Genomic DNA, 19,423 nt, shown 5'->3' with positions numbered 1-19,423 from the left:
ATATATATATATATATATATATATATATATATTATTATTAAATATGACCGAAAAAGAATATTAATAATTCTAATACGAATTTTCTCAATATATCTTATGTTTCTTTTCACTGTCGATGGTAATTGAAAAATCATTTCTCCAAAATTCATTTTTATTTCTAGTCTAACGCGACGCTTGAATGCGTTTCATACGAGTCACTTTTCGAGTTTTCATACGAGGGTTCGAGTCACTTCTGGGGTGTGAGTTTTCAGTTGCATATTGTCCTGGGGACCATTCAGGCTTGTTCGCATTTGTGTTCCTCACGTGTGCCCCAAAGAATGAGGTGATTTGGTAAAATGCTATGCCCAAGATTACTATCCGAGTGCCGGCGGTGGGGTGGTTCAAATAGCCTCGGCTATCACCTCATTTTGTCCGGTCGTGATGGTCGAGTGGATTAAGGCGTCTTGTACATACCAGTTGCGTTGCTCCTGGGAGTATGGGTTCGAGTCACTTCTGGGGTGTGAGTTTTCAGTTATATATATATATATATATATATATATATATATATATATATATATATATATATATATATATATATATATATATATATATATATATATATATATATATATATATATATATATATATATATATATATATATATATATATATATATATATATATATATATATTATTATTAAATATGACCGAAAAAGAATATTAATAATTCTAATACGAATTTTCTCAATATATCTTATGTTTCTTTTCACTGTCGATGGTAATTGAAAAATCATTTCTCCAAAATTCATTTTTATTTCTAGTCTAACGCGACGCTTGAATGCGTTTCATAATAACTTATTACATTTTCAAAGACTTTAGTTTACACACACACAACTATAACCTGCAAACACTAAACAGAGTTCTACTATGCTATAATTTAAACAGCTTTCATCTAATATACATGCATTTGGGTGAGGTGATATGTTACAACAGTTTTGGATCAGGTGAACAAAACTTTCAACACAAGACAAAACACGAAACAATGGGTATAAATTGGGTAAATTAAAGGGAAGAATGGAAGTAACTGCAACGGGCCTATTGGCCCATATTTCCTGATGCTTCTATATAGGTGCGGAGTCTTGAAGTGGGTAGAATATAGTTGTGCATTAATTGGATGTTGATTGCTGGTGTTGATTTCTTAATGTGTAGTGCCTCGCAGATGTCAAGCCGCCTGCTATCGCCGTATCAATCGATGATATCTGTGTTGTTTGTTAAGATTTCTCTGGTGATGGTCTGGTTGTGGGAAGAGTTATATGTTCCTTAATGGAGCCCTGTTGCTTATGCATCATTAATCGCCTGGAAAGAGATGTTGTTGTCTTGCCTATATACTGAGTTCTTTGGGGCTTACAGTCCCCAAGTGGGAATTTGAAGCCATAGACGACGTTGGTCTCTTTTAAAGCATTCTACTTTGTGTCTGGAGAGTTTCTCATGAGTAGGTTGGCCGTTTTTTTGGTTTTATAGTAAATCGTTAATTGTATCTTCTGTATATTAGTGAAGGAATAAGGAATATGGTGAGGGATCCCTGGTGCTCTCTACTGGATATAGTGTGTACCTTCCACTTTGTTGGCCAGCGTTCGAGTCCCCTGGTGGATTGATTGTCTATAATGTTTTAAACTTCAGCTTGTGGTTATTAGCCAAGTCTGTGCATTTAGCATATGGCACTGCATTCTCCCACATAACAGGGCTCGATTAAAGGAGCACCAGAGATCCCTAACCATCTCATTGCCTGGGAGAGGAATTGGAGTTCTGTTGGTTAAATACCCCAGAATTCCTACCTCTCTTTGTGGCTTTGAAGCATGGTGTAGAGGATACAGTGTGTACCTGCACTTTGTTGGTCAGGGTTTGAGTCCCCTGGTAGGTTGAGTGTCTATAAAGTTATATATATATATATATATATATATATATATATATATATATATATATATATATATATATATATATATATATATATATATATATGCGAACAAGCCTGAATGGTCCCCAGGACAATATGCAACTGAAAACTCACACCCCAGAAGTGACTCGAACCCATACTCCCAGGAGCAACGCAACTGGTATGTACAAGACGCCTTAATCCACTTGACCATCACGACCGGACATAATGAGGTGATAGCCGAAGCTATTTGAACCACCCCACCGCCGGCACTCGGATGGTAATCTTGGGCATAGCATTTTACCAAATCACCTCATTCTTTGGGGCACACGTGAGGAACACAAATGTGAACAAGCCTGAATGGTCCCCAGGACAATATGCAACTGAAAACTCACACCCCAGAAGTGACTCGAACCCATACTCCCAGGAGCAACGCAACTGGTATGTACAAGACGCCTTAATCCACTTGACCATCACGACCGGACATAATGAGGTGATAGCCGAAGCTATTTGAACCACCCCACCGCCGGCACTCGGATGGTAATCTTGGGCATAGCATTTTACCAAATCACCTCATTCTTTGGGGCACACGTGAGGAACACAAATGCGAACAAGCCTGAATGGTCCCCAGGACAATATTTCAACTGAAAACTCACACCCCAGAAGTGACTCGAACCCATACTCCCAGGAGCAACGCAACTGGTATGTACAAGACGCCTTAATCCACTTGACCATCACGACCGGACATAATGAGGTGATAGCTGAAGCTATTTGAACCACCCCACCACCGGCACTCGGATGGTAATCTTGGGCATAGCATTTTACCAAATCACCTCATTCTTTGGGGCACATGTGAGGAACACAAATGCGAACAAGCCTGAATGGTCCCCAGGACAATATGCAACTGAAAACTCACACCCCAGAAGTGACTCGAACCCATACTCCCAGGAGCAACGCAACTGGTATGTACAAGACGCCTTAATCCACTTGACCATCACGACCGGACATAATGAGGTGATAGCCGAAGCTATTTGAACCACCCCACCGCCGGCACTCGGATGGTAATCTTGGGCATAGCATTTTACCAAATCACCTCATTCTTTGGGGCACACGTGAGGAACACAAATGCGAACAAGCCTGAATGGTCCCCAGGACAATATGCAAATGAAAAACTCACACCCCAGAAGTGACTCGAACCCATACTCCCAGGAGCAACGCAACTGGTATGTACAAGTAACTGGTATGTAAAATGCTATGCCCAAGATTACCATCCGAGTGCCGGCGGTGGGGTGGTTCATATAGCTTCGGCTATCACCTCATTATGTCCGGTCGTGATGGTCAAGTGGATTAAGGCGTCTTGTACATACCAGTTGCGTTGCTCCTGGGAGTATGGGTTCGATCACTTCTGGGGTGTGAGTTTTCAGTTGCATATTGTCCTGGGGACCATTCAGGCTTGTTCGCATTTGTGTTCCTCACGTGTGCCCCAAAGAATGAGGTGATTTGGTAAAATGCTATGCCCAAGATTACCATCCGAGTGCCGGCGGTGGGGTGGTTCAAATAGCTTCGGCTATCACCTCATTATGTCCGGTCGTGATGGTCAAGTGGATTAAGGCGTCTTGTACATACCAGTTGCGTTGCTCCTGGGAGTATGGGTTCGAGTCACTTCTGGGGTGTGAGTTTTCAGTTGCATATTGTCCTAGGGACCATTCAGGCTTGTTCGCATTTGTGTTCCTCACGTGTGCCCCAAAGAATGAGGTGATTTGGTAAAATGCTATGCCCAAGATTACCATCCGAGTGCCAGCGGTGGGGTGGTTCAAATAGCTTCGGCTATCACCTCATTATGTCCGGTCGTGATGGTCAAGTGGATTAAGGCGTCTTGTACATACCAGTTGCGTTGCTCCTGGGAGTATGGGTTCGAGTCACTTCTGGGGTGTGAGTTTTCAGTTGCATATTGTCCTGGGGACCATTCAGGCTTGTTCGCATTTGTGTTCCTCACGTGTGCCCCAAAGAATGAGGTGATTTGGTAAAATGCTATGCCCAAGATTACCATCCGAGTGCCGGCGGTGGGGTGGTTCAAATAGCTTCGGCTATCACCTCATTATGTCCGGTCGTGATGGTCAAGTGGATTAAGGCGTCTTGTACATACCAGTTGCGTTGCTCCTGGGAGTATGGGTTCGAGTCACTTCTGGGGTGTGAGTTTTCAGTTGCATATTGTCCTGGGGACCATTCAGGCTTGTTCGCATTTGTGTTCCTCACGTGTGCCCCAAAGAATGAGGTGATTTGGTAAAATGCTATGCCCAAGATTACCATCCGAGTGCCGGCGGTGGGGTGGTTCAAATAGCTTCGGCTATCACCTCATTATGTCCGGTCGTGATGGTCAAGTGGATTAAGGCGTCTTGTACATACCAGTTGCGTTGCTCCTGGGAGTATGGGTTCGAGTCACTTCTGGGGTGTGAGTTTTCAGTCATATATATATATATATATATATATATATATATATATATATATATATATATATATATATATATATATATATATATATATGTATATTGTGACGGTAACGCGTTGGTGTTCGGCTGTTTAAGGCTAGGGGTATGGCCTCGTCACATAGTTATAAAAAAAAATAGAAAAAACTGGAACTTCGTCTGTGGTAAGGTAAGGAGAAGACACACAAAACACAAGTAAACTTTAACAATGAAATTTTAATTACGTTAAATAAATCAAAACATGAAAATAATGCACAAACAAATTCTTATAATAAAATCAATCAATCAAAATAATAAGAATACTTAAATGACACAATGAAAAGTTACGTTAAGGCAAAATAACAAGAAGTGCAACACAAAGGTAAGTGGGAGGTGCTGGAATATTGGCTTAAAGCCACCACCTCTCTCAGTACACGCTAACGTCTAGCTGGGAGGAGTGCTGGCTACGAAAGCACTGAACATTCTGGAGACTGATGTTGGGGCGACCCCAGACATCAGGTAGTATGGGGGGCGAGTGCAGGTGCAGCCAGACCGGCGACCAATCAGCGCAGCCGGCAGCGATCAACATGTAGTTTGGTGATTTGGGTCCGAACAGGTGGCTGGCTGCATACGTTTTTGCTCACCCTGGCAAGCCTTGCTGGTGTTGTTGTCGTTGTTGGACATGTCTTCCATAGTCGTTTTATATAATTGTGAAGACGGAATTATGGAGGGAAGAGCAGGCTCAATCTCTTGAAGGAGATTATCGTCACAATATATATATATATATATATATATATATATATACATATATATATATATATATATATATATATATATATATATATATATATATATATTATTATTAAATATGACCGAAAAAGAATATTAATAATTCTAATACGAATTTTCTCAATATATCTTATGTTTCTTTTCACTGTCGATGGTAATTGAAAAATCATTTCTCCAAAATTCATTTTTATTTCTAGTCTAACGCGACGCTTGAATGCGTTTCATAATAACTTATTACATTTTCAAAGACTTTAGTTTACACACACACAACTATAACCTGCAAACACTAAACAGAGTTCTACTATGCTATAATTTAAACAGCTTTCATCTTATATACATGCATTTGGGTGAGGTGATATGTTACAACAGTTTTGGATCAGGTGAACAAAACTTTCAACACAAGACAAAACACGAAACAATGGGTATAAATTGGGTAAATTAAAGGGAAGAATGGAAGTAACTGCAAAGGGCCTATTGGCCCATATTTCCTGATGCTTCTATATAGGTGCGGAGTCTTGAAGTGGGTAGAATATAGTTGTGCATTAATTGGATGTTGATTGCTGGTGTTGATTTCTTAATGTGTAGTGCCTCGCAGATGTCAAGCCGCCTGCTATCGCTGTATCAATCGATGATATCTGTGTTGTTTGTTAAGATTTCTCTGGTGATGGTCTGGTTGTGGGAAGAGTTATATGTTCCTTAATGGAGCCCTGTTGCTTATGCATCATTAATCGCCTGGAAAGAGATGTTGTTGTCTTGCCTATATACTGAGTTCTTTGGGGCTTACAGTCCCCAAGTGGGAATTTGAAGCCATAGACGACGTTGGTCTCTTTTAAAGCATTCTACTTTGTGTCTGGAGAGTTTCTCATGAGTAGGTTGGCCGTTTTTTTTGGTTTTATAGTAAATCGTTAATTGTATCTTCTGTATATTAGTGAAGGAATAAGGAATATGGTGAGGGATCCCTGGTGCTCTCTAGTGGATATAGTGTGTACCTTCCACTTTGTTGGCCAGCGTTCGAGTCCCCTGGTGGATTGATTGTCTATAATGTTTTAAACTTCAGCTTGTGGTTATTAGCCAAGTCTGTGCATTTAGCATATGGCACTGCATTCTCCCACATAACAGGGCTCGATTAAAGGAGCACCAGAGATCCCTAACCATCTCATTGCCTGGGAGAGGAATTGGAGTTCTGTTGGTTAAATACCCCAGAATTCCTACCTCTCTTTGTGGCTTTGAAGCATGGTGTAGTGGATACAGTGTGTACCTGCACTTTGTTGGTCAGGGTTTGAGTCCCCTGGTAGGTTGAGTGTCTATAAAGTTATATATATATATATATATATATATATATATATATATATATATATATATATATATATATATATATATATATATATATATATATATATATATATATATGCGAACAAGCCTGAATGGTCCCCAGGACAATATGCAACTGAAAACTCACACCCCAGAAGTGACTCGAACCCATACTCCCAGGAGCAACGCAACTGGTATGTACAAGACGCCTTAATCCACTTGACCATCACGACCGGACATAATGAGGTGATAGCCGAAGCTATTTGAACCACCCCACCGCCGGCACTCGGATGGTAATCTTGGGCATAGCATTTTACCAAATCACCTCATTCTTTGGGGCACACGTGAGAAACACAAATGCGAACAAGCCTGAATGGTCCCCAGGACAATATTTCAACTGAAAACTCACACCCCAGAAGTGACTCGAACCCATACTCCCAGGAGCAACGCAACTGGTATGTACAAGACGCCTTAATCCACTTGACCATCACGACCGGACATAATGAGGTGATAGCCGAAGCTATTTGAACCACCCCACCGCCGGCACTCGGATGGTAATCTTGGGCATAGCATTTTACCAAATCACCTCATTCTTTGGGGCACACGTGAGAAACACAAATGCGAACAAGCCTGAATGGTCCCCAGGACAATATGCAACTGAAAACTCACACCCCAGAAGTGACTCGAACCCATACTCCCAGGAGCAACGCAACTGGTATGTACAAGACGCCTTAATCCACTTGACCATCACGACCGGACATAATGAGGTGATAGCCGAAGCTATTTGAACCACCCCACCGCCGGCACTCGGATGGTAATCTTGGGCATAGCATTTTACCAAATCACCTCATTCTTTGGGGCACACGTGGGGAACACAAATGCGAACAAGCCTGAATGGTCCCCAGGACAATATGCAACTGAAAAACTCACACCCCAGAAGTGACTCGAACCCATACTCCCAGGAGCAACGCAACTGGTATGTACAAGTAACTGGTATGTAAAATGCTATGCCCAAGATTACCATCCGAGTGCCGGCGGTGGGGTGGTTCATATAGCTTCGGCTATCACCTCATTATGTCCGGTCGTGATGGTCAAGTGGATTAAGGCGTCTTGTACATACCAGTTGCGTTGCTCCTGGGAGGATGGGTTCGAGTCACTTCTGGGGTGTGAGTTTTCAGTTGCATATTGTCCTGGGGACCATTCAGGCTTGTTCGCATTTGTGTTCCTCACGTGTGCCCCAAAGAATGAGGTGATTTGGTAAAATGCTATGCCCAAGATTACCATCCGAGTGCCGGTGGTGGGGTGGTTCAAATAGCTTCGGCTATCACCTCATTATGTCCGGTCGTGATGGTCAAGTGGATTAAGGCGTCTTGTACATACCAGTTGCGTTGCTCCTGGGAGTATGGGTTCGAGTCACTTCTGGGGTGTGAGTTTTCAGTTGCATATTGTCCTAGGGACCATTCAGGCTTGTTCGCATTTGTGTTCCTCACGTGTGCCCCAAAGAATGAGGTGATTTGGTAAAATGCTATGCCCAAGATTACCATCCGAGTGCCGGCGGTGGGGTGGTTCAAATAGCTTCGGCTATCACCTCATTATGTCCGGTCGTGATGGTCAAGTGGATTAAGGCGTCTTGTACATACCAGTTGCGTTGCTCCTGGGAGTATGGGTTCGAGTCACTTCTGGGGTGTGAGTTTTCAGTTGCATATTGTCCTGGGGACCATTCAGGCTTGTTCGCATTTGTGTTCCTCACGTGTGCCCCAAAGAATGAGGTGATTTGGTAAAATGCTATGCCCAAGATTACCATCCGAGTGCCGGCGGTGGGGTGGTTCAAATAGCTTCGGCTATCACCTCATTATGTCCGGTCGTGATGGTCAAGTGGATTAAGGCGTCTTGTACATACCAGTTGCGTTGCTCCTGGGAGTATGGGTTCGAGTCACTTCTGGGGTGTGAGTTTTCAGTTGCATATTGTCCTGGGGACCATTCAGGCTTGTTCGCATTTGTGTTCCTCACGTGTGCCCCAAAGAATGAGTTGATTTGGTAAAATGCTATGCCCAAGATTACCATTCGAGTGCCGGCGGTGGGGTGGTTCAAATAGCTTCGGCTATCACCTCATTATGTCCGGTCGTGATGGTCAAGTGGATTAAGGCGTCTTGTACATACCAGTTGCGTTGCTCCTGGGAGTATGGGTTCGAGTCACTTCTGGGGTGTGAGTTTTCAGTTATATATATATATATATATATATATATATATATATATATATATATATATATATATATATATATATATATATATATATATATATATATATATATATATATATATGCCCATGACATTACTCTAACAAGAGAAATGTTGAACAAGAATACTTGCATAATAGACAAAACCCAAGATTCAAGAAGATTACAAATTCTTGAGGCAATTCACATAAGAATAGAGCGACCTACCATGAACACCCAAATCACGGAACTATTTACTCTACCCACCATGAGAGTAAGGACAAGACAAGAACATATCGATGCCAACACAGAAGACAATGTCCAACATAACAGGCCAATTACACTGGATTAATCTTTGTGTTTAGATAGGAGATGCCTCGTATGGGCCAATAAGCCTTCTGCAGCCCCTATGTTTATTCCTTATGTATCCCCCCATGTTTTTCACCTTCATTGTATTATCACCTGACCTAATGCGGGTATAAAATCAACTAGTATTGTAAGATCTGTTCACTTGAGAATGAACCATGGAGGTTCGAAACGTCGTGCAAATTATACAAATAAGTGTAATACACTCTATAGTAAATCACTTCTTTTGTTCACCTTAAAAGTACGAAAATGAGTTTTGGAGAACTCCTATTCCAATTAAGCCCTGATGCTAAGAAAATAGTTAGAGGGATAGAAGCCCTAAACCAGAAAATAATAAATACAGAATATGCGGTCATATTCAATGAAACATATATATATATATATATATATATATATATATATATATATATATATATATATGTCGTACCTAGTAGCCAGAACTCACTTCTCAGCCTACTATTCAAGGCCCGATTTGCCTAATAAGCCAAGTTTTCCTGAATTAATATATTTACTATAATTTTTTTCTTATGAAATGATAAAGCAACCCTTTTCTCTATGTATGAGGTCAATTTTTTTTTATTGGAGTTAAAATTAACGTAGATATATGACCGAACCTAACCAACCCTACCTAACCTAACCTAACCTATATTTATAGGTAAGGTTAGGTTAGGTAGCCAAAAAAAGCTAGGTTAGGTTAGGTTAGGTAGGTTAGGTAGACGAAAAAACATTAATTCATGAAAACTTGGCTTATTAGGCAAATCGGGCCTTGATTAGTAGGCTGAGAAGTGCGTTCTGGCTATTAGGTACGACATATATATATATATATATATATATATATATATATATATATATATATATATATATATATATATATATATATATATATATATATATATATATATATATATATATATATATATATATATATATATATATATATGCAGCCTACTATGCAAGGCCAGATTTGCCTAATAAGCCTAGTTTTCATGAATTAATGTTTTTTCGACTACCTAACCTACCTAACCTAACCTAACCTAACGTTTTCGGCTACCTAACCTAACCTAACCTATAAAGATAGGTTAGGTTAGGTTAGGTTAGGTAGGGTTGGTTAGGTTCGGTCATATATCTACATTAATTTTAACTCCAATAAAAAAAAAATTACCTCATACATAATGAAATGGGTAGCTTTATCATTTCATAAGAAAAAAATTAGAGAAAATATATTAATTCAGTAAAACTTGGCTTATTAGGCAAATCTGGCCTTGCATAGTAGGCTGAGAAGTGAGTTCTGGCATATATATATATATATATATATATATATATATATATATATATATATATATATATATATATATATATATATATATATATATATATATATATATATATATATATATATATATAAATATATATAAATATATATATATATATATATATATATATATATATATATATATATATATAAATATATATATATATATATATATATAAATATATATATATATATATATATATATATATATATATATATATATATATACATATATATATATATATATATATATATATATATATATATATATATATATGTATATATATATATATATATGTCTGCGACAGGCACACGTCTTGATCCGCAAAAGTTCCGTATTGCAGTCGCTCTCCGTCTTGCTGCCCCTATCCACACTGTTCATAGGTGTATTTGCGGCGAGGCAGATGCTGACGAATATGGATTGCATGGCCTGCACTGTGGAAAATCTGATGGTTGGCACACTAGACACGACGAAGTCAATGACTTCGAATTAAATGACAATGAAATTGACAATGAATTAAAAGAAGCCTTGCCTCTCCTCAGTGTCCAGCGGAAAGAGAGCCCCGCAAACTACTGAACCGTGACTCTGTTAGCTTTGCCGGCCGACCAGATGGAATCACACTGCGACCGTGGAAGGGTGGCAGACAGTTTGCATGGGATTATACATGTGTATCCACCCTGGCAACCACATTCATCAACCTCTCTGCCGGCACAGCAGAAGCCGCGGCGACACGCAGAGAAAGAGACAAGTCAGCCAAGTACAGGCAATTAGATCATCGGTACAACTTCGTTCCAATAGGGTCTGAGACAATAGGCCCATGGGGAGAGAGTGCAAGAAGGTTTCTTAAGGATCTTGGTTCCAAGCTCATCGACACCAGAAGAGACCCTAGAGCAGCAAGTTTTATCTTTCAGCGCCTCAGTGTCGCGATCCAGAGGGGGAATGCTCGCTGCATCCTCGGTTCCTGCCCGGCGTCGGAGGAGTTCGAGGAAATCTACAGCCTCTAGGAAGCGAACTTTTTTTTTTGTCCTCTTAATGTTAATTTTTTGTATAAAATCAGATATGTAACTGTATAACCTTGCATAATAAAGTGTACACCATAAAAAACGGAGGGTGGTAGGAGAAGCGAACACTCTTACGTATTCAGAGTTAAATGGCAATTTTTCCCTGAATGCTCTGTGTTCTCTTCTCTGAGGCTGTGGGTCCTTATAATTGCACCAGAGGTGGTACCCCCCTATATATATATATATATATATATATATATATATATATATATATATATATATATATATATATATATATATATATATATATGTTATGTTTACCATATTTCTCTGGGTTTGAGAATATTGTCAAGGCCTTGAAACTTTTTAATATAGATGTAATGTTTAGCTACGAAAACACTGTTGGTAAGCTATTAGTAAGGAACAGCCCTCGTAGTGATAATTGCGTCATTTATAAAATACCTTGTAAGGAATGTAATAAGTTCTATGTCGGGCAAACATCTAAAGATTTAAAATGTAGAATATCGCAACATAAATACTCTGTAAGACATGACCAATTGTCTAATGCTTTGTTTGTGCATTTGTCAGAAAAAGCTCACCAAATTGATTGGGAGAGTGCTTCTTCAATAACAAATTGTAAAAGCACCTATAACAGAAACATAATTGAATCTGCTTTGATACAGATCACCAAAGAAAGTAATTTGAATATTAGCAGTGGTCTATATAACTTAGATCCATTTCTAATAGATCAGCTAAAGGGCGATTTAAGTAGAATCATTGAAAAACATTTGTCTCACTAATTTATTGTATATATTTACTTCTTTATGTTATAATTACCTATATATTATGCTTGTATGTCTGCTGTATCAGATGGGCCATTGGACTACATCGGATGTGCCAATTGGGTGCATCTGATGGGCCAATGGGCCGTCTGCGTTGTCCAAGTATTGTACCTCACCTTACTTCACCACTCCTTCCTGCCTATTTATACCCATCACTCGATCTGTAAAATGACCTTCTGAAGATGTATTTAATATACGAAAGTACTTAAGGAAATTTCCTGTTTCATTTTTCCTCCGTGGTCTGACATTGTCACATTCTTAATCACGTGTTTATTTTCGTGATATACACACACACATATATATGTGTGTGTGTATGTGTGTTTTTGTCGAGTCAGACAACAACATATATATATATATATATATATATATATATATATATATATATCATTTCAGGCTTGTTCGCATATATATATATATATATATATATATATATATATATATATATATATATATATATATATATATATATATATATATATATTTATATATATATAGACAGAACACGAAACAATGGGTATTGAAATGGAAGTGATTGTAGAAAGCCTATTGGTCCATATTTCTTGATCCTTCTATATTGGAGGATCCTTCTATATAAAACCCAGTATATAGGCAAGACAACAACATCTCTTTCTAGGCGTTTAACGATGCATAAACAACAGGGCTCCATTAAGGAACATATAATCTCTTCCCACAACCAAACCATCGCCAGAGAAATCCTAGTAAACAACACAGAAATCATCGATAGATACAGCAGGCGGCTTGACGTTTGCGAGGCACTACACATTAAAAAGTCAACACCAGCAATCAACAGCCAATTAATGCACAACTATATTCTACCCACCTCAAGACTCCGCTCCAATATAGAAGCATCAAGAAATATGGACCAATAGGCTTTCTACAATCACTTCCATTCAATACCCATTGTTTCGTGTTCTGTCTTGTGTTTAGGAATTTAATACCCTATTAATACCACCTCACCCCATCCACCTCACTCAAATGTAGATATAAACAAATCGAAGATGTGTAAGTTCTATTCAGTTGTGTATGTGTAAACTAAAGTCTTTGAAAATGTAATAAGTTTTACGAAACGCGCTCAAGTGTCGAGTCAGACTAGGAATAAAAATGAATTTTGGAGAATTGATTTTTGAATTACCACCAACAGTGAAAAGAAACGTACGAAAGATCGAGAAAATTCATGTTAGAATTATTAATCTTACTTTTTCGGTCATATTTAATAATATATATATATAAATATATATATATATATATATATATATATATATATATATATGTATATATATATATATATATATATATATATATATATATATATATATATATATATATATATATATATATATATATATATTTTTTTTTTTTTTTTTTTTTTTTTTTTTTTTTTTTTTTTTTTTTTTTTTTTTTTTTTTTTTTTATAATAGGGAAGGGAGTACCACCTCTGGAAGAAGAAGAAGGGGGACCCATAGCCTCGGAGGAAACCACACATAACGCATTGGAGTGAATGTGTATTCCCTCCAATACAGTTTCTGTGTGCTTTTCTCCTACCACCCCCTTCCCTTTTTTTTTTTCCTTTATTGTGTATTTAAAGGTTACAAAACATACAAGACAAATGCCTAAAGGTTATGGATCTCTTGAAGCTCCTCCGCTTCTGGACAGGAACCGAGGACGCAGCAAGCATTTCCCCTCTGGATCGCCACACTGAGACGCTGAAATAAAAAACTGGAAGCCCTTGGGTCTCTGGTGACGTCAATGAGCTTGGACCCCAATTCCTTGAGAAATCCCAAGGCACTCTTGCCCCAGGGGCCATGCGTCTCAGACGCTATGGGAACAAAGAGGTATTGACCTTCCAGTCGCCTGTACTTGAGTGATTTTGCTGTTTCCCTGTGGTTGGCCGCCCCACCTGCTTGATCAGCTCCGAAGTGTACATAGGTGTCAGCCAGGGTGGATACACATGTGTAATCCTACACCAACTGTCTACCCTCCTTCCATGAGTATATGGTGATGCCATCAGGGCGAAGTGCTGGGAAATCCGGGTTTTGGACCCCTAGGATGCGAGGTTCTCTCTCCGCTGGGCACCCAGCTGAGACGAGGCTTCTCTTGATGATGTCATTGACCTCGTTGTCATATATATATATATATATATATGTTGTACCTAGTAGTCAGAACGCCGTACTCGCATTTTAACAATAGGTAGGTGAAGAATTCAAAATGTTTGATAAACATTTCAAAAAATTTGAATAAGCATGGCTAAAAATGCAGTAGTATTCAGTAAAAATATAGGATCTCCCACAATGCTACAATGTTAATAACAAGTGTACTTCTTGCTTGCAAATTTAAAAGCAACTCTAATATATAAAAATTGTATTATACAAATTATAAACAAAATAATAATAATAATAATTATTATTATTATTATTATTATTATTATTATTATTATTATTATTATTATTATTATTATTATTATAATATATTTACACAAGACTCCCGATCAGTATTTGAACTGTATGCATAGATATTTATATTGTTTTATAAACCTACTAATCACAAGTAAATGTTAAAAATTACTCTACAGTAGAATGAATCATTTAAACAACTTATCATTTTCATTTGTTTAGTTACTTAAAACTGTTGCAAAAGTGTGGACGTTAATTTAGAGACACTTCCTCCTTCAGACGCTGGAATGGTGATATGGAAGCTGGCGTGATAGTGGAGGCGGGGCCGGTGACCAGCCAGGACCAGCTGGACCACCTCCTCCAGGGCCAGGACCAGCTGGACCACCTCCTCCAGGGCCAGGACCAGCTGGACCACCTCCTCCAGGGACTGTGGACCGACGCTAGAACCACCTGCCGAGGACTCGTTCTTGATCTCACCTCCAACAACAATACCAGCCATATACTTGAGTAATAATTAAGAAAGAGTTTTACTATAAATCGAGTTGCAATCAGGGTTTTTTCACTGTAAATTATTCACCTTATCATTGAAACGATTGCATAGTAACAAATAATAGACATACACAATGAAACCAAACTTATATAACTGGTCCACTTACCAAGCACTGAGCATAACGAATTACTCAAGATAACACAATCACTAATATAATACAGAAGATAGCGGTAACAACGCCCCTATATGGGGAAAACTGTAATCCAACAATTCCTCCAATAAAAATTTGCTACTACATTACATTTGGCTAACGACCTGTTAGTGCAAATCGTTACCTGGGCTGATCAACTCTACACTCTTGGCAGGAGCTAACAGAGTCCTGCTGAGCCAGGCAGTCGAATTGACATATTGATTAGGAGGCCTCCTCTCCCACACAAAAACATCCACACCTCACTAATTAGGCGTCGATTCAGCTCCTGGCGCTGAATGGGGTGTCCTCCTTCCTTGCCGATGGAAAATACCTCACAGATGCTGCACGTGGTGAACATAACTGCAGGTGACATGGGATGTGCGGTAACACATGAACACACACGCACCCACACACACACACACACACACACTCACACACACACACACACACACACACACACACACACACACACACACACACACACACACACACACACACACACACACACACACACACACACACACACACACACACACACACACACTTAATCTTATGCAAAAGATGTGGAAGAATGGTAATTCAATCAAAGAGTCAACAGAGTAGTCAAGCAGCGTGATAATGTACTCAGACATTACACGTGTACTCACGCATATCCAGTGTGGGTACAGATTAGTCTCCTCTCATGTAATTGCACAGTATATTAATGACTATCATTTCTAAAGATTCTTGACTTTGTAGGGCGCACGGCGAATAACCACGAAACAAAGGTTGATATCTATACTTTGAGCCCTGAGATGATTGATTTGTCCGAATTAAGAAGCGTCTGCATATGACGGACTCATTATTCAGAATGAGGGATTACCACACCAAATTGGGTGAACTGCTCATGAACAGCAGTCCATCCAAGAAGATCGATCATTGGTGCCAGAACCAATGGGGCATCGGCTGTTAAAATTAACCAATGATAATACAGCTATCATGACAGAGAAGAGGCAGAAGAGGAAGTTGCAGAAGGAAGCATACATAACCTTACACATATTGAGTTGCCCTGACGTCATGCATGTACCTATTGCCAAGGCTATCCCTTGGCAATGCACAGCCTCACACGTCCTTTAGCTACCATCAACTACCTCATATTCCTCTCTTAGCTACCATCAGCTACCTTTTATTAAAATATAAGGGATTTTAACATTTCTAAGGGAAATTAACATGGTAGACAAAGTAACATTGTTCAAAGCTAGGAATAACAGAAAGAGGGGTCATAGGTGGAAACTCGGTATACATATAAGTCTCAGAGATTTCAGAAAGAGCTTTTTCAGTATTAAAACTGTCAATAAGTGGAACAGGTTAGACACAGAAGTCGTTAAGCTCATTCAATTCTAAGTTTTAAATTTAGGTATGAGAAAAGTGTGAGAAATAAGTTATTTCATTGATCTAAGAACGTTTAGAAAGCTAGGCTAGGAGCCTAGCTCGTTCCTGCAAGCACATCTAGTCGAGTACATGCACACACACTCACACACACACACATACATTAAATAATTTTATTTTATTTAAATACATACATTAAACTTTATCAAAATGTCATTTGTATTTTAGCTATATGGTCTAAAATTTAGTTAACATTATTGAACGTTTTTTATACTTAATAAAACACTTTATAAATATTAACAGTGTGATAATATTTACAATATACAGTCAATTAAAAAGTTAGAAAATGTTGAGTATTTATTGGGTTTATATATATGTACTCATATATGTACTCAACTCGAGTACATATATGAATGTATCTTGTGCTAATTATGATTTTGAAACGGTTCAAAAATAACTGTTAGAAAATATCAATAATATAATAATAATAAACCTGACTCCTCAGAGCATAAATGTATGTACTATTTCTTCTCTTCAGGTTTCTAGAAATGTCAGGTCTCTGGAAGCTGCCGGAGACGGTGGTGATAGCCATAGGTGAGAGGGCGGGGGTGAGGGCTGTGCTCCTCCACCACAGTCTCCGCAACACTGTCCACGCCCTCTACCTCGCCCTCCACCACGCCTTCTACCTCGCCCTCCACCACGCCTCCGTCTACGCCATCCAAGTGGCCCTCCACACTGCTTCCCTTCATATCTCTTCACACTTTGGTACCTCAGTGGCCCAGAGACCTAAGAAGCAAGCAGGTGTGGACGTACAGGTTTTTATAATTTTTATGTAACATTCATAGTAAAACAAATTTATTTAACTTGCAAAAACCCTTACTACGTAGACCAGATTTTCATTGTATATAATTGCTAAGCAACATATGAAGCAATAGCAATAACAAAAATTTTGCGACTTTCATATGGTATAAATCAGTAACAAGAAATGCTTCTCAAGCAATTTTTATTATTTAATTGCAGAGTAACGAATGTATTTTTCATACTTGAATAGTTAAATTAATTAAAGGCAGACATTCTTAAAGAGAAAAGGATGTCTGCATATATCTTCGATTCCACTCAGAGGACACTAGTCAGCCAATGATACCACTCCGGGCTCGATGATTAATAGTGCCAACACTCTTAAAATTAAATATATCATGATCATTTTAATATATGCGTTATGCAGAATGATGTAAAGGTCATTCACTGTAATCCAACTGTTCACTGTAGACATTGCTCTGATTCTCCTGTGTTTTATCATTTGCAGCTTAAATTGGTCCAGAAAATATGCTGGAAGTATAGTGTATGTTGGGTTGGTATGTATAACAGGAGGGCATAAACAAATTTGAACTTGACCGGTTTAAGCTTGAGGGAGATGTTGCACGACTTCAGCTGTGTAAACATTGTTGGACTGCAGGAGACTCGTCCCAAGGACTGATTAAATTCTTGGTCAAGTCTTATAATACGACCACGTGGTGGGTTAGAAGAATCCACTGATACACTTTACTTGCTTTTGACCCTGTATCTCAGTAAACCTCTCAACAAATATATCTAAGAGTAATGGAAGTATTTACAGAGGCTTTGAACATTTCCTTTCTTAAAGAACGTGAATAATTTCTTGATCTTTTACATAAGTTTGATTTAAAAATAACATGTAACCACATTCTTTAATTTAAAACAATTTTACAATAAAGTTTCGAATCGTATGTCTTATGATAATTTAAACCAATTATAAAATAGATTTTGGGTAAACCCAATATTCCTTTAGAATATATCATGTTTAAAACTAACATTTAAAGTTTGTGCCATATTTGATTATATATATATATATATATATATATATATATATATATATATATATATATATATATATATATATATATATATATATATATATATATATATATTAGTATATTTTGGTAGCAGTCTTTCCTGTAGACATATATTATTAAATATGACCGAAAAAGTAAGATTAATAATTCTAACACGAATTTTCTCAATCTTTCGTACATTACGCTTCACTGTTGGAGGTAAATCAAAAATCACTTCTCCAAAATTCATTTTTATTTCTAGTCTGACGCGACACGGGCGCGTTTCGTAAAACTTATTACATTTTCAAAGACTTCACAAATACACAACTAATTAGAACTTGCGTTTCCCTGATTTTATATCTACATTTGAGTGAGGTGGGAAGGGTGATGTGGCATTACATTTGAGTGAGGTGGGAAGGGTGATGTGGCATTAACACAAGACAGAACACTAGGGGATATTAATAGGGTATTAAAAGTATCAACACAAGACAGAACAGAAACAATGGGTATTGAATAGAAGTGTTTGTAGAAAGCCTATTGGTCCATATTTCTTGATGCTTCTATATTGGAGCGGAGTCTTGAGGTGGGTAGAATATAGTTGTGCAATAATTGGCTGTTGATTGCTGGTGTTGACTTCTTGATGTGTAGTGCCTCGCAAACGTCAAGCCGCCTGCTATCGCTGTATCTATCGATGATTTCTGTGTTGTTTACTAGGATTTCTCTGGCGATGGTTTGGTTATGGGAAGAGATTATATGTTCCTTAATGGAGCCCTGTTGTTTATGCATCGTTAAACGCCTAGAAAGAGATGTTGTTGTCTTGCCTATATACTGGGTTTTTTGGAGCTTACAGTCCCCAAGTGGGCATTTGAAGGCATAGACGACGTTAGTCTCTTTTAAAG

The 19,423-nt window shown here is 38.3% G+C and overlaps 1 protein-coding gene across 1 annotated transcript in view; it reads left to right on the top strand.

Moving 5' to 3' along the window:
- Positions 1-19,423, top strand: part of LOC138357135 (glutamate [NMDA] receptor subunit 1-like) — a 184,518-nt gene that overhangs the window by 29,602 nt on the left and 135,493 nt on the right. Inside the window, exons 3-4 of the mRNA XM_069313782.1 lie at positions 14,906-15,133; positions 17,213-17,475. Of these exons, the coding sequence (XP_069169883.1) occupies positions 14,906-15,133; positions 17,213-17,475 (491 nt within the window). The remainder of the gene's footprint in view (positions 1-14,905; positions 15,134-17,212; positions 17,476-19,423) is intronic.

Source organism: Procambarus clarkii, chromosome 76 (assembly GCF_040958095.1).
Source record: "Procambarus clarkii isolate CNS0578487 chromosome 76, FALCON_Pclarkii_2.0, whole genome shotgun sequence".
NCBI lineage: Eukaryota > Metazoa > Arthropoda > Malacostraca > Decapoda > Cambaridae > Procambarus > Procambarus clarkii.
Note: the sequence above shows the minus strand (reverse complement) of the source record. Positions and strands in the feature narration are given on the sequence as shown.